This window comes from Oncorhynchus masou, chromosome 28 (assembly GCF_036934945.1).
Source record: "Oncorhynchus masou masou isolate Uvic2021 chromosome 28, UVic_Omas_1.1, whole genome shotgun sequence".
Taxonomy (NCBI): Eukaryota; Metazoa; Chordata; class Actinopteri; order Salmoniformes; family Salmonidae; genus Oncorhynchus; species Oncorhynchus masou.
In genome coordinates, this window is record NC_088239.1 from 3,132,839 (window position 1) to 3,160,554 (window position 27,716).

The 27,716-nt window shown below is 46.6% G+C and overlaps 1 protein-coding gene across 1 annotated transcript in view; it reads left to right on the forward strand.

Annotated features, from left to right (window-relative positions):
• The window catches only part of vipr1b (vasoactive intestinal peptide receptor 1b), a 316,767-nt gene that overhangs the window by 104,353 nt on the left and 184,698 nt on the right, over positions 1-27,716 (forward strand). Inside the window, exon 3 of the mRNA XM_064941134.1 lies at positions 7,244-7,363. Within this exon, the coding sequence (XP_064797206.1) occupies positions 7,244-7,363 (120 nt within the window). The remainder of the gene's footprint in view (positions 1-7,243; positions 7,364-27,716) is intronic.

Here is a 27,716-nt window from a genome sequence, read left to right on the forward strand (position 1 = left end):
GGTTATATTCCCTCTTTTCCCCTAGTTTATATTCCCTCTTTTCCGCTGGTTTATATTCCCTCTTTTCCCCTGGTTTATATCCTGGTTTATATTCCCTCTTTCCCCTGGTTTATATCCTGGGTTATATTCCCTCTTTTCCCCTAGTTTATATTCCCTCTTTTCCCCTGGTTTATATTCCCTCTTTTCCCCTGGTTTATATCCTGGTTTATATTCCCTCTTTTCCCCTGGTTTATATTCCCTCTTTTCCCCTGGTTTATATTTCCTCTTTTCCCCTGGTTTATATTCCCTCGTTTCCCCTGGTTTATATTCCCTCGTTTCCCCTGGTTTATATTCCATCTTTTCCCCTGGTTTATATTCCCTCTTTTCCCCTGGTCTGTATTCCCTCTTCTCCACTGGTTTATATGCCCTCATTTCCCCTGGTTTATATTCCCTCTTTTCCCCTGGTTTATATCCTGGTTTATATTCCCTCTTTTCCCCTGGTTTATATTCCCTCTTTCCCCTGGTTTATATCCTGGGTTATATTCCCTATTTTCCCCTGGTTTATATTCCCTCTTTTCCCCTGGTTTATATTCCCTCTTTTCCCATGGTTTATATTCCCTCTTTCCCTCTGGTTTATATCCTGGTTTATATTCCCTCTTTTCCCCTGGTTTATATTCCCTCTTTCCCCTGGTTTATATCCTGGGTTATATTCCCTATTTTCCCCTGGTTTATATTCCCTCTTTTCCCCTGGTTTATATTCCCTCTTTTCCCCTGGTTTATATTCCCTCTTTTCCCCTGGTTTATATTCCCTCTTTCCCTCTGGTTTATATCCTGGTTTATATTCCATCTTTTCCCCTGGTTTATATCCTGGTTTATATTCCCTCTTTTCCCCTGGTTTATATTCCCTCTTTCCCCTGGTTTATATCCTAGTTTATATTCCCTCTTTTCCACTGGTTATATTCCCTCTTTCCCCTGATTTATATCCTGGTTTATATTCCATCTTTTTCCCTGGTTTATATTCCCTCTTTTCCCCTGGTTTATATCCTGGTTTATATTCACTCTTTTCCCCTGTTTTATATCCTGGTTTATATTCCCTCTTTTCCCCTGGTTTATATCCTGATTTATATTCCCTCTTTTCCGCTGGTTTATATTCCCTCTTTTACCCTTGTTTATATCCTGGTTTATATTCCCTCTTTTCCCCTGGTTTATATTCCCTCTTTTACCCTGGTTTATATTCCCTCTTTCCCTCTGGTTTATATCCTGGTTTATATTCCGTCTTTTCCCTGGTTTATATCCTGGTTTATATTCCCTCTTTTCCCCTGGTTTATATTCCCTCTTTCCCCTGGTTTATATCCTAGTTTATATTCCCTCTTTTCCACTGGTTTATATTCCCTCTTTTACCCTTGTTTATATCCTGGTTTATATTCCCTCTTTTCCCCTGGTTTATATCCTGGTTTATATTCCCTCTTTTCCCCTGGTTTATATTCCCTCTTTTGCCCTGGTTTATTTTCCCTCTTTTCCCCTGGTTTATATCCTGGTTTATATTCCCTCTTTTCCCCTGGATTATATTCCCTCTTCTCCCCTGGTTTATATTCCCTCGTTTCCCCTGGTTTATGTTCCCTCGTTTCCCCTGGTTTATATTCCCTCTTTTCCCCTGGTTTATATTCCCTCTTTTCCCCTGGTTTATATACCCTCTTTTCCCCTGGTTTATATTCCCTCTTTTCCCCTGGTTTATATCCTGGTTTATATTCCCTCTTTTCCCCTGGTTTATATTCCCTCTTTCTCCTGGTTTCTATCCTGGGTTATATTCCCTCTTTTCCCCTGGTTTATATTCCCTCTTTTCCCCTGGTTTATATTCCCTCTTTTCCCCTGGTTTATATCCTGGTTTATATTCCCTCTTTTCCCCTGGTTTAAATTCCCTCTTTCCCCTGGTTTATATTCCCTCTTTTTCCCTAGTTTATAATCCCTCTTTTCCCCTGGTTTATATCCTGGTTTATATTCCCTCTTTTCCCCTGGTTTATATTCCCTCTTTTCCCCTGGTTTATATTCCCTCTTTTCCCCTGTTTTATATCCTGCTTTATATTCCATCTTTTCCCCTGGTTTATATCCTGGTTTATATTCCCTCGTTTCCCCTGGTTTATATTCCCTCTTTCCCCTGTTTTATATTCCCTCTTTTCCCCTGGTTTATATTCCCTCTTTTCCCCTGGTTTATATTCCCTCTTTTCCCCTTGTTTATATTCCCTCTTTCCCCTGGTTTATATTCCCTCTTTTCCCCTGGTTTATATTCCCTCTTTTCCCCTGGTTTATATTCCCTCCTTTCCCCTGTTTTATATCCTGCTTTATATTCCATCTTTCCCCCTGGTTTATATCCTGGTTTATATTCCCTCTTTTCCCCTGGTTTATATTCCCTCTTTCCCCTGGTTTATATCCTGGTTTATATTCCCTCTTTTCCACTGGTTTATATTCCCTCTTTCCCCTGATTTATATCCTGGTTTATATTCCATCTTTTGCCCTGGTTTATATTCCCTCTTTCCCCTGGTTTATATCCTGGTTTATATTCAATCTTTTTCCCTGGTTTATATTCCCTCTTTTCCCCTGGTTTATATCCTGGTTTGTATTCACTCTTTCCCCCTGGTTTATATCCTGGTTTAAATTCCCTCTTTTCCCCTGGTTTATATTCCCTCTTTTCCCCTGGTTTATATACCCTCTTTTCCCCTGGTTTATATTCCCTCTTTTCCCCTGGTTTATATCCTGGTTTATATTCCCTCTTTTCCCCTGGTTTATATTCCCTCATTTCCCCTGGTTTCTATCCTGGTTTATATTCCCTCTTTTCCCCTGGTTTATATTCCCTCTTTTCCCCTGGTTTATATTCCCTCTTTCCCCCTGCTTATATTCCCTCTTTTCCCCTGTTTTATATTCCATCTTTTCCCCTGGTTTATATCCTGGTTTATATTCCCTCTTTTCCCCTGGTTTATATTCCCTTTTTTCCCCTGGTTTATATCCTGGTTTGTATTCCCTCTTTCCCCTGGTTTATATTCCCTCGTTCCCCTGGTTTATATTCCCTCTTTTTCCCTAGTTTATATTCCCTCTTTTCCCCTAGTTTATATCCTGGTTTATATTCCCTCTTTTCCCCTGGTTTATATTCCCTCTTTTCCCCTGTTTTATATCCTGCTTTATATTCCATCTTTTCCCCTGGTTAATATCCTGGTTTATATTCCCTCGTTTCCCCTGGTTTATATTCCCTCTTTCCCCTGGTTTATATTCCCTCTTTTCTCCTGGTTTATATTCCCTCTTTTCCCCTGGTTTATATTCCCTCTTTTCCCCTGGTTTATATTCCCTCTTTTCCCCTGGTTTATATTCCCTCTTTCCCCTGGTTTATATTCCCTCTTTTCCCCTGGTTTATATTCCCTCTTTTCCCCTGGTTTATCTTCCCTCCTTTCCCCTGTTTTATATCCTGCTTTATATTCCATCTTTTCCCCTGGTTTATATCCTGGTTTATATTCCCTCTTTTCCCCTGGTTTATATTCCCTCTTTCCCCTGGTTTATATCCTGGTTTATATTCCCTCTTTTCCACTGGTTTATATTCCCTCTTTCCCCTGATTTATATCCTGGTTTATATTCCATCTTTTGCCCTGGTTTATATTCCCTCTTTCCCCTGGTTTATATCCTGGTTTATATTCAGTCTTTTTCCCTGGTTTATATTCCCTCTTTTCCCCTGGTTTATATCCTGGTTTGTATTCACTCTTTTCCCCTGGTTTATATCCTGGTTTATATTCCCTCTTTTCCCCTGGTTTATATCCTGATTTATATTCCCTCTTTTCCGCTGGTTTATATTCCCTCTTTTACCCTTGTTTATATCCTGGTTTAAATTCCCTCTTTTCCCCTGGTTTATATCCTGGTTTATATTCCCTCTTTTCCCCTGTTTTATATCCTGCTTTATATTCCATCTTTTCCCCTGGTTTATATCCTGGTTTATATTCCCTCTTTTCCCCTGGTTTATATTCCCTCTTTCCCCTGGTTTATATCCTGGTTTATATTCCCTCTTTTCCACTGGTTTACATTCCCTCTTTCCCCTGATTTATATCCTGGTTTATATTCCATCTTTTGCCCTGGTTTATATTCCTTCTTTCCCATGGTTTATATCCTGGTTTATATTCAATCTTTTTCCCTGGTTTATATTCCCTCTTTTCCCCTGGTTTATATCCTGGTTTATATTCACTCTTTTCCCCTGGTTTATATCCTGGTTTATATTCCCTCTTTTCCCCTTGTTTATATCCTGATTTATATTCCCTCTTTTCCGCTGGTTTATATTCCCTCTTTTACCCTTGTTTATATCCTGGTTTATATTCCCTCTTTTCCCCTGGTTTATATCCTGGTTTATATTCCCTCTTTTCCCCTGGTTTATATTCCCTTTTTTCCCCTGGTTTATATTCCCTCTTTTCCCCTGGTTTATATTCCCTCTTTTCCCCTGGTTTATATTCCCTCTTTTCCCCTGGTTTATATTCCCTCCTTTCCCCTGTTTTATATCCTGCTTTATATTCCATCTTTTCCCCTGGTTTATATCCTGGTTTATATTCCCTCTTTTCCCCTGGTTTATATTCCCTCTTTCCCCTGATTTATATCCTGGTTTATATTCCATCTTTTGCCCTGGTTTATATTCCCTTTTTCCCCTGGTTTATATCCTGGTTTATATTCAATCTTTTTTACTGGTTTATATTCCCTCTTTTCCCCTGGTTTATATCCTGGTTTATATTCCCTCTTTTCCCCTGATTTATATTCCCTCTTTTTCCCTGGTTTATATTCCCTCTTTTCCCCTTGTTTATATTCCCTCTTTTCCCCTCTTTTATATTCCCTCTCTCCCTTGGTTTATATTCCCTCTTTTCCCCTTATTTATATTCCCTCTTTTCCCCTGGTTTATATTCCCTCTTTTCCCCTGGTTTATATCCTGGTTAATATTCCCTCTTTTCCCCTGGTTTATATTCCCTCTTTTCCCCTGGTTTATATCCTGGTTAATATTCCCTCTTTTCCCCTGGTTTATATTCCCTCTTTTCCCCTGGTTTATATTCCCTCTTTTCCCCTGCTTATATTCCCTCTTTTCCCCTGGTTTATATTCCATCTTTTCCCCTGGTTTATATCCTGGTTTATATTCCCTCTTTTCCCCTGGTTTATATTCCCTTTTTTCCCCTGGTTTATATCCTGGTTTATATTCCCTCTTTCCCCTGGTTTATATCCTGCTTTATATTCCCACTTTTCCCCTGGTTTATATCCTGGTTTATATTCCCTCTTTTCCCCTGGTTTATATCCTGCTTTATATTCCCTCTTTCCCCCTGGTTTATATCCTGCTTTATATTCCCTCTTTTCCCCTGGTTTATATTGCCTCTTTTCCCCTGGTTTAAATCCTGCTTTATATTCCCTCTTTTCCCCTGGTTTATATCCTGGTTTATATTCACTCTTTCCCCTGGTTTATATCCTGGTTTATATTCCCTCTTTTCCCCCAGTTTATATCCTGGTTTATATTCCCTCTTTTCCCCTGGTTTATATTCCCTCTTTTCCCCTGGTTTATATTCCCTAGCCTTAGCTTTCCTGACTGTCTGTGTATATTGGTTACTAACTTCCCTGAAAAGTTGCAAATCACGGGGGATATTCGATGTTAATGCATAAGGCCACAGGATGTTTTTGTGCAGGTCTAGGGCAGACAGGTCTGGAGTGAACCAAGGGCTGTATCTATTCCTGGTTCTACATTTTTTGAATGGAGCATGCTTATTTAAGATTGTGAGTAAGCACTTTTAAAGAATAACCAGGCATCCTCTACTGACAGGATGCGGTCAATGTCATTCCAGGATACCCCGGCCAGATCGATTAGAAAGGCCTGTTCGCTGAAGTGTTTTAGGGAGCGTTTGACAGTGATGAGGGGTGGTCGTTTGACTGCAGACCCATTACGGATGCAGGCAATGAGGCAGTGATCGCTGAAATCTTGGTTGAAAACAGCAGAGGTGTATTTGGAGGGCGAGTTAGTTAGGATGATATCTACGAGGGTGCCCGTGGTTACGGATTTGGGGTTGTACCTGGTAGGTTCATTGAGAATTTGTGTTAGATTGAGGGCATCAAGCTTAGATTGTAGGATGGCCGGGGCTTAAGCATTTCCCAGTTTAGGTCACCTAGCAGCACGAGCTCAGAAGATAGGTGGGGGGCAATTAATTCACATATGGTGTCCAGGGCACAGCTGGGGGCAGAGGGTGAGGGAGAGGGTGAGGCAGAGGTAGCCTTGTTTCTGAAAAGGTGAATTTGTAGGAGTAGTAGCTCAAATTGTTTTTGTACAGACCTGGATAGTAAGACAGAACTCTGCAGGCTATTTCTGCAGTAGATTGCAACACCGCCCCTTTTGGGAGTTCTATCTTGACGGAAAATGTTATATTTAGAGATGAAAATTTCAGTGTTTTTGGTGGTCTTCCTAAGCCAGGATTCAGACATGGCTAAGACATCTGGGTTGGCATAATGTACTAAAGCAGTGAATAAAGCAAACTTAGGGAGGAGGCTTCTAATGTTAACATGCATGAAACCAAGGCTTTTACGATTACAGAAGTCATCAAATGAGAGCACCTGGGGAGTAGGAGTGGAGCTAGGTATTGCAGGACCTGGATTAACCTCAACATCACCAAAGGAACAGCGGAGAGGTAGGATAAGGGTACGGCTAAAGGCTATATGAACTGGCCGTCTAGAACTTTTGGGAACAGAGAGTAAAAGGAGCAGGTTTCTGGCCACGATAGCATAGAGTCAAGGCATAGTGTACAGACAAAGGTAAGGTAGGATGTGAGTACATTGGAGGTAAACCTAGGCGTTGAGTAATGATGAGAGAGATATAAACCAGGTGATGTCATCGCATATGTGGGTGGTGGAAGAACATGGTTGGTTAAAGCATGTTGAGCAGGTCTAGAGGCTCTACAGTGAAATTAAACAGTAATCACTAACCAGGACAGTAATGGGACAGTAAAGTTATTTCATAGTTTTGATGTCTTCACTATTATTCTACAATGTAGAAAATAGTCAAAGTAAAGAAACATACTTGAATGAGTAGGTCTGTCCAAACTTTTGTTGTCTGAGAGCATGTGGTAGAGCTGGCAGGATAAGTCTCTCTGTGTTGTGAATATTCTCATCTGGCTCCAGACACCATGGACAAATAGGCTGGCTGGCTGGCTGGCTGGCTGTCTGCGTGCCTGTGTGTCGACTGTAATCCTAATTTTCATGTCTCTCTTTCTCTGGGCAGGTTGTCAAGGGATGTGGGATATCATCGCTTGTTGGCCGTCTGCCAGGGTGGGAGAGGTCATCACCATCAAGTGTCCGAAGTACTTCAGTTACTTCTCTGATCATATAGTCAAACATAAAGGTAAACATTACTTCATGAAGGTAAATATTGCTTCTCCCACCATATAGTCAAATATAAAGGTAAACATGAATTATTATACAATACAGATTATGCAGTAAACAGAATATATCATAATGAATATATACAGTATAATACAGAATATACATATATCTACAGAATACAGAATATACAGAATACATAATATAAATAATAAAGAATATGTAGAATATACAGAATACACAATATACATAATATAGAATATATAAAATAGAATATACAGAATACAGAGAATATGGAATGCAGAATACAGAATATGCAGACTATATAATAAACAATATACAGACTATAGAGAACACAGAATATAGAATACAGAATATACAGATTACAGAGAATATGGAATAGAGAATATAGAATACAGAATATAGATAATACACAGAATGTATATTAAATATAATATGCAGAATACATAGAACACAGAATATAGAATACAGAATATACAGACTATATAATAAACAATATAATATGCAGAATACAGAGAACACAGAATATAGAATACAGAATATACAGCATTGTGTAACATTACCACGTTTTTATATTGAAAAATAGTGGAGCCAAGGACAACATACCTCGCTAGCTGAAGGTCAGGGAGAGGGAACATACCTCGCTAGCTGAAGGTCAGGGAGAGGGAACATACCTCGCTAGCTGATGGTCAGGGAGAGGGAACATACCTCGCTAGCTGAAGGTCAGGGAGAGAGAACAATAGGAGCTAGCTGAAGTACAGGGAGAGGGAACAATAGGAGCTAGCTGAAGGTTATGGAGAGGGCACAATAGGAGCTAGCTGAAGGTCAGTGAGAGAGAACAATAGGAGCTAGCTGGAGGTCAGGGAGAGGGAACAATAGGAGCTAGCTGAAGTACAGGGAGAGGGAACAATAGGAGCTAGCTGGAGGTCAGGGAGAGGGAACAATAGGAGCTAGCTGGAGGTCAGGGAGAGAGAACAATAGGAGCTAGCTGAAGGTCAGGGAGAGAGAACAATAGGAGCTAGCTGAAGGTCAGGGAGAGGGAACAATAGGAGCTAGCTGGAGGTCAGGGAGAGAGAACAATAGGAGCTAGCTGAAGGTCAGGGAGAGAGAACAATAGGAGCTAGCTGAAGTACAGGGAGAGGGAACAATAGGAGCTAGCTGAAGGTCAGGGAGAGGGCACAATAGGAGCTAGCTGAAGTACAGGGAGAGGGAACAATAGGAGCTAGCTGAAGTACAGGGAGAGGGAACAATAGGAGCTAGCTGAAGGTCAGTGAGAGAGAACAATAGGAGCTAGCTGAAGGTCAGGGAGAGGGCACAATAGGAGCTAGCTGAAGTACAGGGAGAGGGAACAATAGGAGCTAGCTGAAGTACAGGGAGAGGGAACAATAGGAGCTAGCTGAAGGTCAGTGAGAGAGAACAATAGGAGCTAGCTGGAGGTCAGTGAGAGAGAACAATAGGAGCTAGCTGGAGGTCAGTGAGAGAGAACAATAGGAGCTAGCTGAAAGTCAGGGAGAGAGAACAATAGGAGCTAGCTGAAGGTCAGGGAGAGGGAACAATAGGAGCTAGCTGAAGGTCAGTGAGAGAGAACAATAGGAGCTAGCTGAAGTACAGGGAGAGGGAACAATAGGAGCTAGCTGAAGTACAGGGAGAGGGAACAATAGGAGCTAGCTGGAGGTCAGGGAGAGGGCACAATAGTAGCTAGCTGAAGGCCAGGGAGAGGGAACAATAGGAGATAGCTGAAGGTCAGGGAGAGAGAGAACAATAGGAGCTAGCTGAAGGTCAGGGAGAGGGAACAATAGGAGCTAGCTGAAGGTCAGGGAGAGGGAACAATGTGAGCTAGCTGAAAGTCAGAGAGAGGGAACAATAGTAGCTAGCTGAAGTACAGGGAGAGGGAACAATAGGAGATAGCTGAAGGTGAGGGAGGGGGAACAATATGAGCTAGCTGAAGGTCAGGGCGAGGGAACAATAGGAGCTAGCTGAAGGCCAGGGAGAGGGAACATATCTCGCTAGCTGAAGGTCAGGGAGAGGAAACAATAGGAGTTAGCTGAAGTACAGGGAGAGGGAACAATAGGAGCTAGCTGGAGGTCAGGGAGAGGGAAAAATGGGAGCTAGCTGAAGGTCAGGGAGAGGGAACAATAGTAGCTAGCTGAAGTACAGGGAGAGGGAACAATAGGAGCTAGCTGAAGTACAGGGAGAGGGAACAATAGGAGCTAGCTGGAGGTCAGGGAGAGGGCACAATAGTAGCTAGCTGAAGGTCAGGGAGAGGGAACAATAGGAGATAGCTGAAGGTCAGGGAGAGAGAGAACAATAGGAGCTAGCTGAAGGTCAGGGAGAGGGAACAATAGGAGCTAGCTGAAGGTCAGGGAGAGGGAACAATGTGAGCTAGCTGAAAGTCAGAGAGAGGGAACAATATGAGCTAGCTGAAGTACAGGGAGAGGGAACAATAGGAGATAGCTGAAGGTGAGGGAGGGGGAACAATATGAGCTAGCTGAAGGTCAGGGCGAGGGAACAATAGGAGCTAGCTGAAGGCCAGGGAGAGGGAACATATCTCGCTAGCTGAAGGTCAGGGAGAGGAAACAATAGGAGTTAGCTGAAGGTCAGGGAGAGGGAACATACCTCGCTAGCTGAAGTACAGGGAGAGGGAACAATAGGAACTAGCTGAAGGTCAGGGAGAGGGAAAAATAGGAGCTAGCTGAAGGTCAGGGAGAGGGAACAATAGTAGCTAGCTGAAGTACAGGGAGAGGGAAAAATAGGAGATAGCTGAAGGTGAGGGAGGGGGAACAATATGAGCTAGCTGAAGGTCAGGGCGAGGGAACAATAGGAGCTAGCTGAAGGCCAGGGAGAGGGAACATATCTCGCTAGCTGAAGGTCAGGGAGAGGAAACAATAGGAGTTAGCTGAAGTACAGGGAGAGGGAACAATAGGTGCTAGCTGGAGGTCAGGGAGAGGGAAAAATAGGAGCTAGCTGAAGGTCAGGGAGAGGGAACAATAGTAGCTAGCTGAAGGTCAGGGAGAGGGAACATACCTCGCTAGCTGAAGTACAGGGAGAGGGAACAATAGGAACTAGCTGAAGGTCAGGGAGAGGGAAAAATAGGAGCTAGCTGAAGGTCAGGGAGAGGGAACAATAGTAGCTAGCTGAAGTACAGGGAGAGGGAAAAATAGGAGATAGCTGAAGGTGAGGGAGGGGGAACAATATGAGCTAGCTGAAGGTCAGGGCGAGGGAACAATAGGAGCTAGCTGAAGGCCAGGGAGAGGGAACATATCTCGCTAGCTGAAGGTCAGGGAGAGGAAACAATAGGAGTTAGCTGAAGTACAGGGAGAGGGAACAATAGGAGCTAGCTGGAGGTCAGGGAGAGGGAAAAATAGGAGCTAGCTGAAGGTCAGGGAGAGGGAACAATAGTAGCTAGCTGAAGTACAGGGAGAGGGAACAATAGGAGCTAGCTGAAGTACAGGGAGAGGGAACAATAGGAGCTAGCTGGAGGTCAGGGAGAGGGCACAATAGTAGCTAGCTGAAGGTCAGGGAGAGGGAACAATAGGAGATAGCTGAAGGTCAGGGAGAGAGAGAACAATAGGAGCTAGCTGAAGGTCAGGGAGAGGGAACAATAGGAGCTAGCTGAAGGCCAGGGAGAGGGAACATATCTCGCTAGCTGAAGGTCAGGGAGAGGAAACAATAGGAGTTAGCTGAAGTACAGGGAGAGGGAACAATAGGAGCTAGCTGGAGGTCAGGGAGAGGGAAAAATAGGAGCTAGCTGAAGGTCAGGGAGAGGGAACAATAGTAGCTAGCTGAAGTACAGGGAGAGGGAACAATAGGAGCTAGCTGAAGTACAGGGAGAGGGAACAATAGGAGCTAGCTGGAGGTCAGGGAGAGGGCACAATAGTAGCTAGCTGAAGGTCAGGGAGAGGGAACAATAGGAGATAGCTGAAGGTCAGGGAGAGAGAGAACAATAGGAGCTAGCTGAAGGTCAGGGAGAGGGAACAATAGGAGCTAGCTGAAGGCCAGGGAGAGGGAACATATCTCGCTAGCTGAAGGTCAGGGAGAGGAAACAATAGGAGTTAGCTGAAGGTCAGGGAGAGGGAACATACCTCGCTAGCTGAAGTACAGGGAGAGGGAACAATAGGAACTAGCTGAAGGTCAGGGAGAGGGAAAAATAGGAGCTAGCTGAAGGTCAGTGAGAGAGAACAATAGGAGCTAGCTGAAGGTCAGTGAGAGAGAACAATAGGAGCTAGCTGGAGGTCAGGGAGAGGGAACAATAGGAGCTAGCTGAAGTACAGGGAGAGGGAACAATAGGAGCTAGCTGGAGGTCAGGGAGAGTGAACATACCTCGCTAGCTGAAGGCCAGGGAGAGGGAACAATAGGAGCTAGCTGAAGGTCAGGGAGAGGGAACAATAGGATCTTCTGAAGGTCAGTGAGAGAGAACAATATGAGCTAGCTGAAGGTCAGGGAGAGGGAACAATAGGAGCTAGCTGAAGGTCAGGGAGAGAGAACAGAAGGAGCTAGATGAAAGTCAGGGAGAGAGAACAATAGGAGCTAGCTGAAGGTCAGGGAGAGAGAACGAAAGGATCTAGATGAAGGTCAGGGAGAGGGAACAATAGGAGCTAGCTGAAGATCAGTGAGAGAGAACAATAGGAGCTAGCTGAAGGTCAGGGAGAGAGAACAAAAGGAGCTAGATGAAAGTCAGGGAGAGGGAACAATAGGAGCTAGCTGAAGGTCAGGGAGAGAGAACGAAAGGATCTAGATGAAGGTCAGGGAGAGGGAACAATAGGAGCTAGCTGAAGATCAGTGAGAGAGAACAATAGGAGCTAGCTGAAGGTCAGGGAGAGAGAACAAAAGGAGCTAGATGAAAGTCAGGGAGAGGGAACAATAGGAGCTAGCTGAAGGTCCGGGAGATGGAACAATAGGAGCTAGCTGAAGGTCAGGGAGAGGGAAAAATAGGAGCTAGCTGAAGGTCAGGGAGAGGGAACAATAGTAGCTAGCTGAAGTACAGGAAGAGGGAAAAATAGGAGCTAGCTGAAGGTCAGGGAGAGATACAATAGGAGCTAGCTGAAGTTCAGGGAGAGGGAACAATAGGAGCTAACTGAAGGTCAGTGAGAGAGAACAATAGGAGCTAGCTGAAGGTCAGTGAGAGAGAACAATAGGAGCTAGCTGAAGGTCAGTGAGAGGGAACAATAGGAGCTAGCTGAAGGTCAGTGAGAGAGAACAATAGGAGCTAACTGAAGGTCAGGGAGAGGGAACTATAGGAGCTAACTGAAAGTCAGTGAGAGGGAACAATAGCAGCTAACTGAAGGTCAGGGAGAGGGAACAATAGGAGCTAGCTGAAGGTCCGGGAGATGGAACAATAGGAGCTAGCTGAAGGTCAGTGAGAGGGAACAATAGGAGCTAGTTGAATGTCAGGGAGAGGGAACGATGGGAGCTAGCTGAAGGTCAGGGAGAGAGAACAATAGGAGCTAGCTGAAGGTCAGGGAGAGTGAACATACCTCGCTAGCTGAAGGCCAGGGAGAGGGAACAATAGGAGCTAGCTGAAGGTCAGGGAGAGGGAACAATAGGATCTTCTGAAGGTCAGTGAGAGAGAACAATATGAGCTAGCTGAAGGTTAGGGAGAGGGAACAATAGGAGCTAGCTGAAGGTCAGGGAGAGAGAACAGAAGGAGCTAGATGAAAGTCAGGGAGAGAGAACAATAGGAGCTAGCTGAAGGTCAGGGAGAGAGAACGAAAGGATCTAGATGAAGGTCAGGGAGAGGGAACAATAGGAGCTAGCTGAAGATCAGTGAGAGAGAACAATAGGAGCTAGCTGAAGGTCAGGGAGAGAGAACAAAAGGAGCTAGATGAAAGTCAGGGAGAGGGAACAATAGGAGCTAGCTGAAGGTCAGGGAGAGAGAACGAAAGGATCTAGATGAAGGTCAGGGAGAGGGAACAATAGGAGCTAGCTGAAGATCAGTGAGAGAGAACAATAGGAGCTAGCTGAAGGTCAGGGAGAGAGAACAAAAGGAGCTAGATGAAAGTCAGGGAGAGGGAACAATAGGAGCTAGCTGAAGGTCCGGGAGATGGAACAATAGGAGCTAGCTGAAGGTCAGTGAGATGGAACAATAGGAGCTAGCTGAAGGTCAGTGAGATGGAACAATAGGAGCTAGCTGAAGGTCAGGGAGAGAGAACAATAGGAGCTAGCTGAAGGTCAGTGAGAGAGAACAATAGGAGCTAACTGAAGGTCAGGGAGAGGGAACAATAGGAGCTAGCTGAAGGTCAGGGAGAGTGAACATACCTCGCTAGCTGAAGGCCAGGGAGAGGGAACAATAGGAGCTAGCTGAAGGTCAGGGAGAGGGAACAATAGGATCTTCTGAAGGTCAGTGAGAGAGAACAATAGGAGCTAGATGAAAGTCAGGGAGAGGGAACAATAGGAGCTAGCTGAAGGTCAGGGAGAGAGAACAAAAGGAGCTAAATGAAAGTCAGGGAGAGGGAACAATAGGAGCTAGCTGGTCCGGGAGATGGAACAATAGGATCTAGCTGAAGGTCAGTGAGAGGGAACAATAGGAGCTAGCTGAAGGTCAGGGAGAGAGAACAATAGGAGCTAGCTGAAGGTCAGTGAGAGAGAACAATAGGAGCTAACTGAAGGTCAGGGAGAGGGAACAATAGGAGCTAGCTGAAGGTCAGTGAGAGAGAACAATAGGAGCTAACTGAAGGTCAGGGAGAGGGAACAATAGGAGCTAGCTGAAGGTCCGGGAGATGGAACAATAGGAGCTAGCTGAAGGTCAGTGAGAGAGAACAGAAGGAGCTAGATGAAAGTCAGGGAGAGAGAACAATAGGAGCTAGCTGAAGGTCAGGGAGAGAGAACGAAAGGATCTAGATGAAGGTCAGGGAGAGGGAACAATAGGAGCTAGCTGAAGATCAGTGAGAGAGAACAATAGGAGCTAGCTGAAGGTCAGGGAGAGAGAACAAAAGGAGCTAGATGAAAGTCAGGGAGAGGGAACAATAGGAGCTAGCTGAAGGTCCGGGAGATGGAACAATAGGAGCTAGCTGAAGGTCAGTGAGATGGAACAATAGGAGCTAGCTGAAGGTCAGTGAGATGGAACAATAGGAGCTAGCTGAAGGTCAGGGAGAGAGAACAATAGGAGCTAGCTGAAGGTCAGTGAGAGAGAACAATAGGAGCTAACTGAAGGTCAGGGAGAGGGAACAATAGGAGCTAGCTGAAGGTCCGGGAGAGGGAACAATAGGAGCTAGCTGAAGGTCAGGGAGAGTGAACATACCTCGCTAGCTGAAGGCCAGGGAGAGGGAACAATAGGAGCTAGCTGAAGGTCAGGGAGAGGGAACAATAGGATCTTCTGAAGGTCAGTGAGAGAGAACAATAGGAGCTAGATGAAAGTCAGGGAGAGGGAACAATAGGAGCTAGCTGAAGGTCAGGTAGAGAGAACAAAAGGAGCTAAATGAAAGTCAGGGAGAGGGAACAATAGGAGCTAGCTGGTCCGGGAGAGGGAACAATAGGAGCTAGCTGAAGGTCAGGGAGAGTGAACATACCTCGCTAGCTGAAGGCCAGGGAGAGGGAACAATAGGAGCTAGCTGAAGGTCAGGGAGAGGGAACAATAGGATCTTCTGAAGGTCAGTGAGAGAGAACAATAGGAGCTAGATGAAAGTCAGGGAGAGGGAACAATAGGAGCTAGCTGAAGGTCAGGGAGAGAGAACAAAAGGAGCTAAATGAAAGTCAGGGAGAGGGAACAATAGGAGCTAGCTGGTCCGGGAGATGGAACAATAGGATCTAGCTGAAGGTCAGTGAGAGGGAACAATAGGATCTAGCTGAAGGTCAGGGAGAGAGAACAATAGGAGCTAGCTGAAGGTCAGTGAGAGAGAACAATAGGAGCTAACTGAAGGTCAGGGAGAGGGAACAATAGGAGCTAGCTGAAGGTCAGTGAGAGAGAACAATAGGAGCTAACTGAAGGTCAGGGAGAGGGAACAATAGGAGCTAGCTGAAGGTCCGGGAGATGGAACAATAGGAGCTAGCTGAAGGTCAGTGAGAGAGAACAGAAGGAGCTAGATGAAAGTCAGGGAGAGAGAACAATAGGAGCTAGCTGAAGGTCAGGGAGAGAGAACGAAAGGATCTAGATGAAGGTCAGGGAGAGGGAACAATAGGAGCTAGCTGAAGATCAGTGAGAGAGAACAATAGGAGCTAGCTGAAGGTCAGGGAGAGAGAACAAAAGGAGCTAGATGAAAGTCAGGGAGAGGGAACAATAGGAGCTAGCTGAAGGTCCGGGAGATGGAACAATAGGAGCTAGCTGAAGGTCAGTGAGATGGAACAATAGGAGCTAGCTGAAGGTCAGTGAGATGGAACAATAGGAGCTAGCTGAAGGTCAGGGAGAGAGAACAATAGGAGCTAGCTGAAGGTCAGTGAGAGAGAACAATAGGAGCTAACTGAAGGTCAGGGAGAGGGAACAATAGGAGCTAGCTGAAGGTCCGGGAGAGGGAACAATAGGAGCTAGCTGAAGGTCAGGGAGAGTGAACATACCTCGCTAGCTGAAGGCCAGGGAGAGGGAACAATAGGAGCTAGCTGAAGGTCAGGGAGAGGGAACAATAGGATCTTCTGAAGGTCAGTGAGAGAGAACAATAGGAGCTAGATGAAAGTCAGGGAGAGGGAACAATAGGAGCTAGCTGAAGGTCAGGTAGAGAGAACTAAAGGAGCTAAATGAAAGTCAGGGAGAGGGAACAATAGGAGCTAGCTGGTCCGGGAGATGGAACAATAGGATCTAGCTGAAGGTCAGTGAGAGGGAACAATAGGAGCTAGCTGAAGGTCAGGGAGAGAGAACAATAGGAGCTAGCTGAAGGTCAGTGAGAGAGAACAATAGGAGCTAACTGAAGGTCAGGGAGAGGGAACAATAGGAGCTAGCTGAAGGTCAGTGAGAGAGAACAATAGGAGCTAACTGAAGGTCAGGGAGAGGGAACAATAGGAGCTAGCTGAAGGTCCGGGAGATGGAACAATAGGAGCTAGCTGAAGGTCAGTGAGAGAGAACAGAAGGAGCTAGATGAAAGTCAGGGAGAGAGAACAATAGGAGCTAGCTGAAGGTCAGGGAGAGAGAACGAAAGGATCTAGATGAAGGTCAGGGAGAGGGAACAATAGGAGCTAGCTGAAGATCAGTGAGAGAGAACAAAAGGAGCTAGATGAAAGTCAGGGAGAGGGCACAATAGGAGCTAGCTGGTCCGGGAGATGGAACAATAGGATCTAGCTGAAGGTCAGTGAGAGGGAACAATAGGAGCTAGCTGAAGGTCAGGGAGAGAGAACAATAGGAGCTAGCTGAAGGTCAGTGAGAGAGAACAATAGGAGCTAACTGAAGGTCATGGAGAGGGAACAATAGGAGCTAGCTGAAGGTCAGTGAGAGAGAACAATAGGAGCTAACTGAAGGTCAGGGAGAGGGAACAATAGGAGCTAGCTGAAGGTCCGGGAGATGGAACAATAGGAGCTAGCTGAAGGTCAGTGAGAGAGAACAGAAGGAGCTAGATGAAAGTCAGGGAGAGAGAACAATAGGAGCTAGCTGAAGGTCAGGGAGAGAGAACGAAAGGATCTAGATGAAGGTCAGGGAGAGGGAACAATAGGAGCTAGCTGAAGATCAGTGAGAGAGAACAAAAGGAGCTAGATGAAAGTCAGGGAGAGGGCACAATAGGAGCTAGCTGAAGGTCCGGGAGATGGAACAATAGGAGCTAGCTGAAGGTCAGTGAGATGGAACAATAGGAGCTAGCTGAAGGTCAGTGAGATGGAACAATAGGAGCTAGCTGAAGGTCAGGGAGAGAGAACAATAGGAGCTAGCTGAAGGTCAGTGAGAGAGAACAATAGGAGCTAACTGAAGGTCAGGGAGAGGGAACAATAGGAGCTAGCTGAAGGTCCGGGAGAGGGAACAATAGGAGCTAGCTGAAGGTCAGGGAGAGTGAACATACCTCGCTAGCTGAAGGCCAGGGAGAGGGAACAATAGGAGCTAGCGGAAGGTCAGGGAGAGGGAACAATAGGATCTTCTGAAGGTCAGTGAGAGAGAACAATAGGAGCTAGATGAAAGTCAGGGAGAGGGAACAATAGGAGCTAGCTGAAGGTCAGGGAGAGAGAACAAAAGGAGCTAAATGAAAGTCAGGGAGAGGGAACAATAGGAGCTAGCTGGTCCGGGAGATGGAACAATAGGATCTAGCTGAAGGTCAGTGAGAGGGAACAATAGGAGCTAGCTGAAGGTCAGGGAGAGAGAACAATAGGAGCTAGCTGAAGGTCAGTGAGAGAGAACAATAGGAGCTAACTGAAGGTCAGGGAGAGGGAACAATAGGAGCTAGCTGAAGGTCAGTGAGAGAGAACAATAGGAGCTAACTGAAGGTCAGGGAGAGGGAACAATAGGAGCTAGCTGAAGGTCCGGGAGATGGAACAATAGGAGCTAGCTGAAGGTCAGTGAGAGGGACCAATAGGAGCTAGCTGAAGGTCAGGGAGAGGGAACAATGTGAGCTAGCTGAAAGTCAGAGAGAGGGAACAATATGAGCTAGCTGAAAGTCAGAGAGAGGGAACAATATGAGCTAGCTGAAGGTCAGGGCGAGGGAACAATAGGAGCTAGCTGAAGGCCAGGGAGAGGGAACATATCTCGCTAGCTGAAGTACAGGGAGAGGGAACAATAGGAACTAGCTGAAGGTTAGGGAGAGGGAAAAATAGGAGCTAGCTGAAGGTCAGGGAGAGGGAACAATAGTAGCTAGCTGAAGTACAGGGAGAGGGAAAAATAGGAGCTAGCTGAAGGTCAGGGAGAGATAACAATAGGAGCTAGCTGAAGTTCAGGGAGAGGGAACAATAGGAGCTAACTGAAGGTCAGTGAGAACAATAGGAGCTAGCTGAAGGTCAGTGAGAGAGAACAATATGAGCTAGCTGAAGGTCAGTGAGAGGGAACAATAGGAGCTAGCTGAAGGTCAGGGAGAGAGAACAATAGGAGCTAGCTGAAGGTCAGTGAGAGAGAACAATAGGAGCTAACTGAAGGTCAGGGAGAGGGAACAATAGGAGCTAACTGAAAGTCAGTGAGAGGGAACAATAGCAGCTAACTGAAGGTCAGGGAGAGGGAACAATAGAAGCTAGCTGAAGGTCCGGGAGATGGAACAATAGGAGCTAGCTGAAGGTCAGTGAGTGGGAACAATAGGAGCTAGTTGAAGGTCAGGGAGAGGGAACGATGGGAGCTAGCTGAAGGTCAGGGAGAGAGAACAATAGGAGCTAGCTGAAGGTCAGGGAGAGGGAACGATGGGAGCTAGCTGAAGGTCAGGGAGATGGAACAATAGGAGCTAGCTGAAGGTCAGGGAGAGAGAACAATAGGAGCTAGCTGAAGGTCAGGGAGAGGGAACGATGGGAGCTAGCTGAAGGTCAGGGAGATGGAACAATAGGAGCTAGCTGAAGGTCAGTGAGAGGGAACAATAGGAGCTAGCTGAAGGTCAGGGAGAGGGAACGATGGGAGCTAGCTGAAGGTCAGGGAGAGAGAACAATAGGAGCTAGCTGAAGGTAAGGGAGAGTGAACATACCTCGCTAGCTGAAGGCCAGGGAGAGGGAACAATAGGAGCTAGCTGAAGGTCAGGGAGAGGGAACAATAGGAGCTAGCTGAAGGTCAGGGAGAGGGAACAATAGGATCTTCTGAAGGTCAGTGAGAGAGAACAATAGGAGCTAGCTGAAGGTCAGGGAGAGGGAACGATAGGAGCTAGCTGAAGGTCAGGGAGAGAGAACAGAAGGAGCTAGATGAAAGTCAGGGAGAGAGAACAATAGGAGCTAGCTGAAGGTCAGGGTGAGAGAACGAAAGGAGCTAGATGAAGGTCAGGGAGAGGGAACAATAGGAGCTAGCTGAAGGTCAGTGAGATAGAACAATAGGAGCTAGCTGAAGGTCAGGGAGAGAGAACAAAAGGAGCTAGATGAAAGTCAGGGAGAGGGAACAATAGGAGCTAGCTGAAGTTATACATTGGCGAGGACGCTAGAACAGTCTGCAGCCCCCGGCCTCACCCTACTAGAATCTAAAGTCAAATCTCTACTGTTTTCTGATGATCTGGTGCTTCTATCACCAACCAAGGAGGGCCTACAGCAGCACCTAGATCTTCTGTACAGATTCTGTCAGACCTGGGCCCTGACAGTAAATCTCAGTAAGACAAAAATAATGGTGTTCCAAAAAAGGTCCAGTTGCCAGGACAACAAATTCCATCTTGACACTGTTGCCCGAGAGCACACAAAAAACTATACACACCCCGGCTTAAACAACTTCCACAAAGCTGTGAACGATCTGAGAGACAAGGCAAGAAGGGCCTTCTATGTCATCAAAAGGAACATAAAATTCGATATACCAATCAGGATCTGGCTAAAAATACTTGAATCAGTTATAGAACCCATTGCCCTTTATGGTTGTGAGGTCTGGGGTCCGCTCACCAACCAAGAATTCACAAAATGAAGCAAACACCAAATTGAGACTCTGCAAATAGAATTCTGCTAAAATGTCCTCTGTGTACAACGTCAAACACCAAATAATGCATGCAGAGCAGAATTAGGTCGCTAATTATCAAAATCGTGAAAGAGACGTTAAATTCTACAACCACCCAAGAGGAAGCGATTCCCAAACCTTCAATAACAAAGCCATCACCTACAGAGAGATGAACCTGGAGAAGAGTCCCCTAAGCAAGCTGGTCCTGGGGCTCTGTTCACAAACTCAAACAGACCCCACAGAGCCCCAGGACAGAAACACAATTAAACCAAACCATATCATGAGAAAACAACAAGATAATTACTTGACATATTGGAAAGAATTAACAAAAAAACAGAGCAAACTAGATTGCTATTTGGCCCTAAACAGAGAGTACACAGTGGCAGAACACCTGACCACTGTGACTGACCCAAATTTTAGGAAGTCTTTGACTATGTACGGACTCAGTGAGCATAGCCTTGCTATTGAGAAAAGGCAGCTGTAGACAAACCTGGCTCTCAAGAGAAGACAGGCTATGTGCACACTCCCTACAAGATGAGATGGAAACTGAGCTGCACTTCCTAACTTCCTGCCAAATGACCATATTAGAGACACATATGTTACACAGAGTCACAAAGAATTTGAAATCAAATCCAATTTTGATAAACTCCCATATCTATTGGGTGAAATACAACAGTGCTGTCACAGCATCAAGATTTGTGGCCTTTTGCCACAAAAAAGGGCAATCAGTGAAGAACAAACGCCATTGTAAATACAACCCATATTTATTTATTTTCCCTTTTGCACATCAATACACATCAATACACTTTGAAATGTCTTAATACTTTTGGAACTTGAGTGTGAGTTTAATGTTGTCTGTTCATTTCATGTTGTTTATTTCACTTTTGTTTATTTTCTTCTTCACTTGCTTTGGCAATTTAAACATGTTTTCCATGCCAATAAAGCCCCTTAAATTGAAATTGAATTGACAGTAAGAGAGAAGGGTAGGGAGAGAGAGAGAGAAGTAGAGAGATAAGTAGAGAGAAAGAGAGAGACAGTAAGATATAGGTAGAGAGAGAGAGAGAGAGACAGTAAGAGAGAGAGAGAGAGAGAGAGAGAATGAGCTGAGAGAGAAAGCACGCAGGGCATTCTACGTCATTAAGACTAATTGAATATGTCATTGAACCAATTGCACTTAATGCCAGCGAGGTGTGGGGTCCACTTGCAAAACAAGATTTCATCAAATGGGACAAACACCCCATTGAAACCCTGCATGCAGAGTTCTGTAAGATTCTCCTACATGTCCAGAGGAAAACTACAAGCAATGCCTGCATGGCAGAATTAGGCCACTATCCACTAATAATACAAACTCAAAAAAGAGCAATTAAGTTTTGGAAACATCTAAAATACAGTGACCCCCTCTCATATCATTACCAAGCCCTGCAATACCAAGAGCTGAGCAAAGAAAGGAGTCCTCTCATCCAGCTGCTGCTGTGGCTGAGTTCACTAACCTGTTCTACTAACACACTGAAGCCTCAGTCCCCTCATCCAGCTGGTCCTGGGGCTGAGTTCACAAACCTGTTCTACTAACACACTGAAGCCTCAGTCCCCTCATCCAGCTGGTCCTGGGGCTGAGTTCACAAACCTGTTCTACTAACACACTGAAGCCTCAGGACCAGAACTTTAAATTACAACACAGTCAAAACAAAACTATATTGCTTATTGGGAACACAAGCACAAGCACAAAGCAAAATGCAGTGCTATCTGGCCCTAAATCGACAGTACACCGTGGCTAAATATTTGACCATGGTTACTGATCAAAACCTTAGACAAACCTTGACAAAGTACAAGCTTAGTGAGCACAGCCTTGTCATTGAGAAGGGTAGACACAGGAAAACCTGGCTCCCTGTAGAGGAAAGGCTGTGCAACCACTGCACAACAGCAGAACAACAGCAGAACCTGAGACGGAGCTGCAAATAGTGTAATTTTCCCAAATTTGAAAGTTTCAAAGAGCTCTGTGATGAGGATAGGCTACCCGTCCTGTTGGGGGAGGACGCAGAGAGCTGTGGGTTGCCAGTGCACTACATTGCTGCCTGCCATAAGATGAGGGACAGTGTCTGACAGACCAACCAACCTGCACATGTCCTCTACTGTATACTTATTGTTATTGTTGAATGTATGGTTATTTTGACCCTTGGTTATTGTTGTTACTGTTGTCCCATTGACAATTTGTTTCTCATTTTTATTTTTATTTTTTATATTGTAAATACCCAAAATATGCTTTGGCAATATGTACATTGTTACGTCATGCCAATAAAGCGAATTGAATTGAATTGAGAGAGAGAGAGAGAGGGATAGAGAGAGAGAGGGGTAGAGAGAGAGAGGTAGAGAGAAAGTGATAGACAGTAAGAGAGAGGTAGAGAGAGAGAGGGGTAGAGAGACAGACAGAGAGAGAGAGGGGTAGAGATAAAGAGAGAGAGGTAGAGAGAGAGAGGGATGCAGAGAGAGAGCGGGTAGATCGAGAGAGAGGGAGAGAGAGGGGTAGAGAGAGAGGGGTAGAGAGAGAGGGAGGTAGACAGAGAGAGGGTAGATCGAGAGAGAGGGAGAGAGAGAGGTAGAGAGAGGGGTAGAGATAGAGGGGTAGAGAGAGAGGGAGGTAGAGAGAGAGAGGGGTAGAGAGAGAGAGGGATGCAGAGAGAGAGCGGGTAGATCGAGAGAGAGGGAGAGAGAGAGGTAGAGAGAGGGGTAGAGAGAGAGGGAGGTAGAGAGAGAGAGGGGTAGAGAGAGAGAGAGAGAGGGAGGGGTAGAGTGAGAGGGAGGTAGAGAGAAAGGGGTAGATAGAGAGAGAGAGAGAGAGGGGTAGAGAGAGAGAGGGAGGTAGAGAGAAAGGGGTAGATAGAGAGAGAGAGAGAGAGGGGTAGAGAGAGAGAGCGAGGTAGAGAGAGGGGTAGAGAGAGGGAGGTAGAGAGATAGAGGGAGGTAGAGAGAGAGAGCGAGGTAGAGAGAGAGAGCGAGGTAGAGAGAGAGAGAGAGACAGACAGAGAAATGGGACATGGGAGCAGTGTAGGCTTCAGGAGATACTGCGGTCATGTAGAGAACCACAAAGGACTTGAGCAGCTGACATCATCACACATCCTCGTCTATCCTCATCTGCTTTATTTATAGACTGTTGAAAAATTTACATATAAACTGCAAGTCTTATGAAATATGAATGGTGCTGTGTGTTTGTGTAACAGATGTTAATTGTACTCTCCTTGCGTTGTGTTTTGTTCAAATAAATCACCCCAGCCAGTGGTCCCAGTTGAGTATTATTTATTATCTGCAGTTAAACAGGAAACAGCACCTTAGTTGTGCAGGGCTTAAGGATGTTGATGGCTGACGATGGTAAAGTCTGTAGCACGAAAACAACTGTGTTAGCAATGGGCTTATGTGACCATTACGTCGGTGTATGCTAGCTAACACAGTCATATACAGCAATCATATGCCAAAGCACATCCCAGAAAGCCCCTCAATCCCTAACAGGTACCATATACCCACACAATTATAAATCAGTAATGTACAGCAAACTTGTACACATTGTAAAATAGAAAATAAAAACCAGTATTCGATGGCATCAGAGCGGCATCAGTGGCATCAGAGCGGCATCGGTGGCATCAGAGCGACATCGGTGGCATCAGAGCGACATCAGAGCGGCATCAGTGGCATCAGAGTGGCATCGGTGGCATCAGAGTGGCATCAGAGCGGCAGCAGTGGCATCAGAGCGGCATCGGTGGCATCAGAGCGGCATCAGAGTGGCATCAGAGCGGCATCGGTGGCATCAGAGCGGCATCAGTGGCATCAGAGCGGCATCGGTGGCATCAGAGCGACATCGGTGGCATCAGAGCGACATCAGAGCGGCATCGGTGGCATCAGAGTGGCATCGGTGGCATCAGAGTGGCATCAGTGGCATCAGAGTGGCATCAGAGCGGCATCAGAGCGGCATCAGAGCGGCATCAGAGTGGCATCAGAGCGGCATCAGAGTGGCATCAGAGTGGCATCGGTGGCATCAGAGTGGCATCAGTGGCATCAGAGCGGCATCAGTGGCATCAGAGTGGCATCAGAGTGGCATCAGAGCGGCATCAGTGGCATCAGAGTGGCATCAGTGGCATCAGTGGCATCAGAGTGGCATCAGTGGCATCAGTGGCATCAGAGCGGCATCAGAGCTAGTCAGAGATAAAGCCATGTGGACATCAAGTAGATCCATCTGGTTAAAACTTAAACTATTGCCTTTTTACATTTCATGATATAAATACACCTTAGTTAATTTATATTTACATTTACATTTAAGTCATTTAGCAGACGCTCTTATCCAGAGCGACTTACAAATTGGTGAATTCACCTTCTGACATCCAGTGGAACAGCCACTTTACAATAGTGCATCTAAATCATTAAGGGGGGGTGGTGAGAAGGATTACTTATCCTATCCTAGGTATTCCTTGAAGAGGTGGGGTTTCAGGTGTCTCCGGAAGGTGGTGATTGACTCCGCTGTCCTGGCGTCGTGAGGGAGTTTGTTCCACCATTGGGGGGCCAGAGCAGCGAACAGTTTTGACTGGGCTGAGCGGGAACTGTACTTCCTCAATGGTAGGGAGGCGAGCAGGCCAGAGGTGGATGAACGCAGTGCCCTTGCTTGGGTGTAGGGCCTGATCAGAGCCTGGAGGTACTGCGGTGCCGTTCCCCTCACAGCTCCGTAGGCAAGCACCATGGTCTTGTAGCGGATGCGAGCTTCAACTGGAAGCCAGTGGAGAGAGCGGAGGAGCGGGGTGACGTGAGAGAACTTGGGAAGGTTGAACACCAGACGGGCTGCGGCGTTCTGGATGAGTTGTAGGGGTTTAATGGCACAGGCAGGGAGCCCAGCCAACAGCGAGTTGCAGTAATCCAGACGGGAGATGACAAGTGCCTGGATTAGGACCTGCGCCGCTTCCTGTGTGAGGCAGGGTCGTACTCTGCGGATGTTGTAGAGCATGAACCTACAGGAACGGGCCACCGCCATGATGTTGGTTGAGAACGACAGGGTGTTGTCCAGGATCAGGCCAAGGTTCTTAGCGCTCTGGGAGGAGGACACAATGGAGTTGTCAACCGTGATGGCGAGATCATGGAACGGGCAGTCCTTCCCCGGGAGGAAGAGCAGCTCCGTCTTGCCGAGGTTCAGCTTGAGGTGGTGATCCGTCATCCACACTGATATGTCTGCCAGACATGCAGAGATGCGATTCGCCACCTGGTCATCAGAAGGGGGAAAGGAGAAGATTAATTGTGTGTCGTCTGCATAGCAATGATAGGAGAGACCATGTGAGGTTATGACAGAGCCAAGTGACTTGGTGTATAGCGAGAATAGGAGAGGGCCTAGAACAGAGCCCTGGGGGACACCAGTGGTGAGAGCGCGTGGCGAGGAGACAGATTCTCGCCACGCCACCTGGTAGGAGCGACCTGTCAGGTAGGACGCAATCCAAGCGTGGGCCGCACCGGAGATGCCCAACTCGGAGAGGGTGGAGAGGAGGATCTGATGGTTCACAGTATCGAAGGCAGCCGATAGGTCTAGAAGGATGAGAGCAGAGAGAGAGAGTTAGCTTTAGCAGTGCGGAGCGCCTCCGTGATACAGAGAAGAGCAGTCTCAGTTGAATGACTAGTCTTGAAACCTGACTGATTTGGATCAAGAAGGTCATTCTGAGAGAGATAGCGGGAGAGCTGGCCAAGGACGGCACGTTCAAGAGTTTTGGAGAGAAAAGAAAGAAGGGATACTGGTCTGTAGTTGTTGACATCGGAGGGATCGAGTGTAGGTTTTTTCAGAAGGGGTGCAACTCTCGCTCTCTTGAAGACGGAAGGGACGTAGCCAGCGGTCAGGAATGAGTTGATGAGCGAGGTGAGGTAAGGGAGAAGGTCTCCGGAAATGGTCTGGAGAAGAGAGGAGGGGATAGGGTCAAGCGGGCAGGTTGTTGGACGGCCGGCCGTCACAAGAAGCGAGATTTCATCTGGAGAGAGAGGGGAGAAAGAGGTCAGAGCACAGGGTAGGGCAGTGTGAGCAGAACCAGCGGTGTCGTTTGACTTAGCAAACGAGGATCGGATGTCGTCGACCTTCTTTTCAAAATGGTTGACGAAGTCATCTGCAGAGAGGGAGGAGGGGGGGAGGGGGAGGAGGATTCAGGAGGGAGGAGAAGGTGGCAAAGAGCTTCCTAGGGTTAGAGGCAGATGCTTGGAATTTAGAGTGGTAGAAAGTGGCTTTAGCAGCAGAGACAGAGGAGGAAAATGTAGAGAGGAGGGAGTGAAAGGATGCCAGGTCCGCAGGGAGGCGAGTTTTCCTCCATTTCTGCTCGGCTGCCCAGAGCTCTGTTCTGTGAGCTCGCAATGAGTCATCCAGCCACGGAGCGGGAGGGGAGGACAGAGCCGGCCTGGAGGATAGGGGACATAGAGAGTCAAAGGATGCAGAAAGGGAAGAGAGGAGGGTTGAGGAGGCAGAATCAGGAGATAGGTTGGAGAAGGTATGAGCAGAGGGAAGAGATGATAGGATGGAAGAGGAGAGAGTAGCGGGGGAGAGAGAGCGAAGGTTGGGACGGCGCGATACCATCCGAGTAGGGGCAGTGTGGGAAGTGTTGGATGAGAGCGAGAGGGAAAAGGATACAAGGTAGTGGTCGGAGACTTGGAGGGGAGTTGCAATGAGGTTAGTGGAAGAACAGCATCTAGTAAAGATGAGGTCGAGCGTATTGCCTGCCTTGTGAGTAGGGGGAAGGTGAGAGGGTGAGGTCAAAAGAGGAGAGGAGTGGAAAGAAGGAGGCAGAAAGGAATGAGTCAAAGGTAGACGTGGGGAGGTTAAAGTCGCCCAGGACTGTGAGAGGTGAGCCGTCCTCAGGAAAGGAGCTTATCAAGGCATCAAGCTCATTGATGAACTCTCCGAGGGAACCTGGAGGGCGATAAATGATAAGGATGTTAAGCTTGAAAGGGCTGGTAACTGTGACAGCATGGAATTCAAAGGAGGCGATAGACAGATGGGTAAGGGGAGAAAGAGAGAATGACCACTTGGGAGAGATGAGGATCCCGGTGCCACCACCCCGCTGACCAGAAGCTCTCGGGGTGTGCGAGAACACGTGGGCGGACGAAGAGAGAGCAGTAGGAGTAGCAGTGTTATCTGTGGTGATCCATGTTTCCGTCAGTGCCAAGAAGTCGAGGGACTGGAGGGAGGCATAGGCTGAGATGAACTCTGCCTTGTTGGCCGCAGATCGGCAGTTCCAGAGGCTACCGGAGACCTGGAACTCCACGTGGGTCGTGCGCGCTGGGACCACCAGATTAGGGTGGCCGCGGCCACGCGGTGTGGAGCGTTTGTATGGTCTGTGCAGAGAGGAGAGAACAGGGATAGATAGACACATAGTTGACAGGCTACAGAAGAGGCTACGCTAATGCAAAGGAGATTGGAATGACAAGTGGACTACACGTCTCGAATGTTCAGAAAGTTAAGCTTACGTAGCAAGAATCTTATTGACTAAAATAATTGAAATGATACAGTACTGCTGGAGTAGGCTGTATCTCTGTGGGCCTGTCTCTATGGTGTTAGATCTCTGTGGGCCTGTCTCTATGGTGTTAGATCTCTGTGGGCCTGTCTCTACAATGTTAAACGTCTGTGGGCCTGTCTCTATGGTGTTACACCTCTGTGGTCCTGCCTCTATGGTGTTAAGCCTCTGTGGGCCTGTCTCTATGTTGTTAAACCTCTGTGGGCCTGCCTCTACAATGTTAAACAATGTTAGACCTCTGTGGGCCTGCCTCTATGGTGTTAGAACTCTGTGGGCCTGTCTCTATGGTGTTAGACCTCTGTGGACCTGTCTCTATAGTGTTAAACCTCTTTGGGTCTGCTTCTACAGTGTTAGACCTCTGTGGGCCTGTCTCTATGGTGTTAAACCTCTGTGGGCCTGCCTCT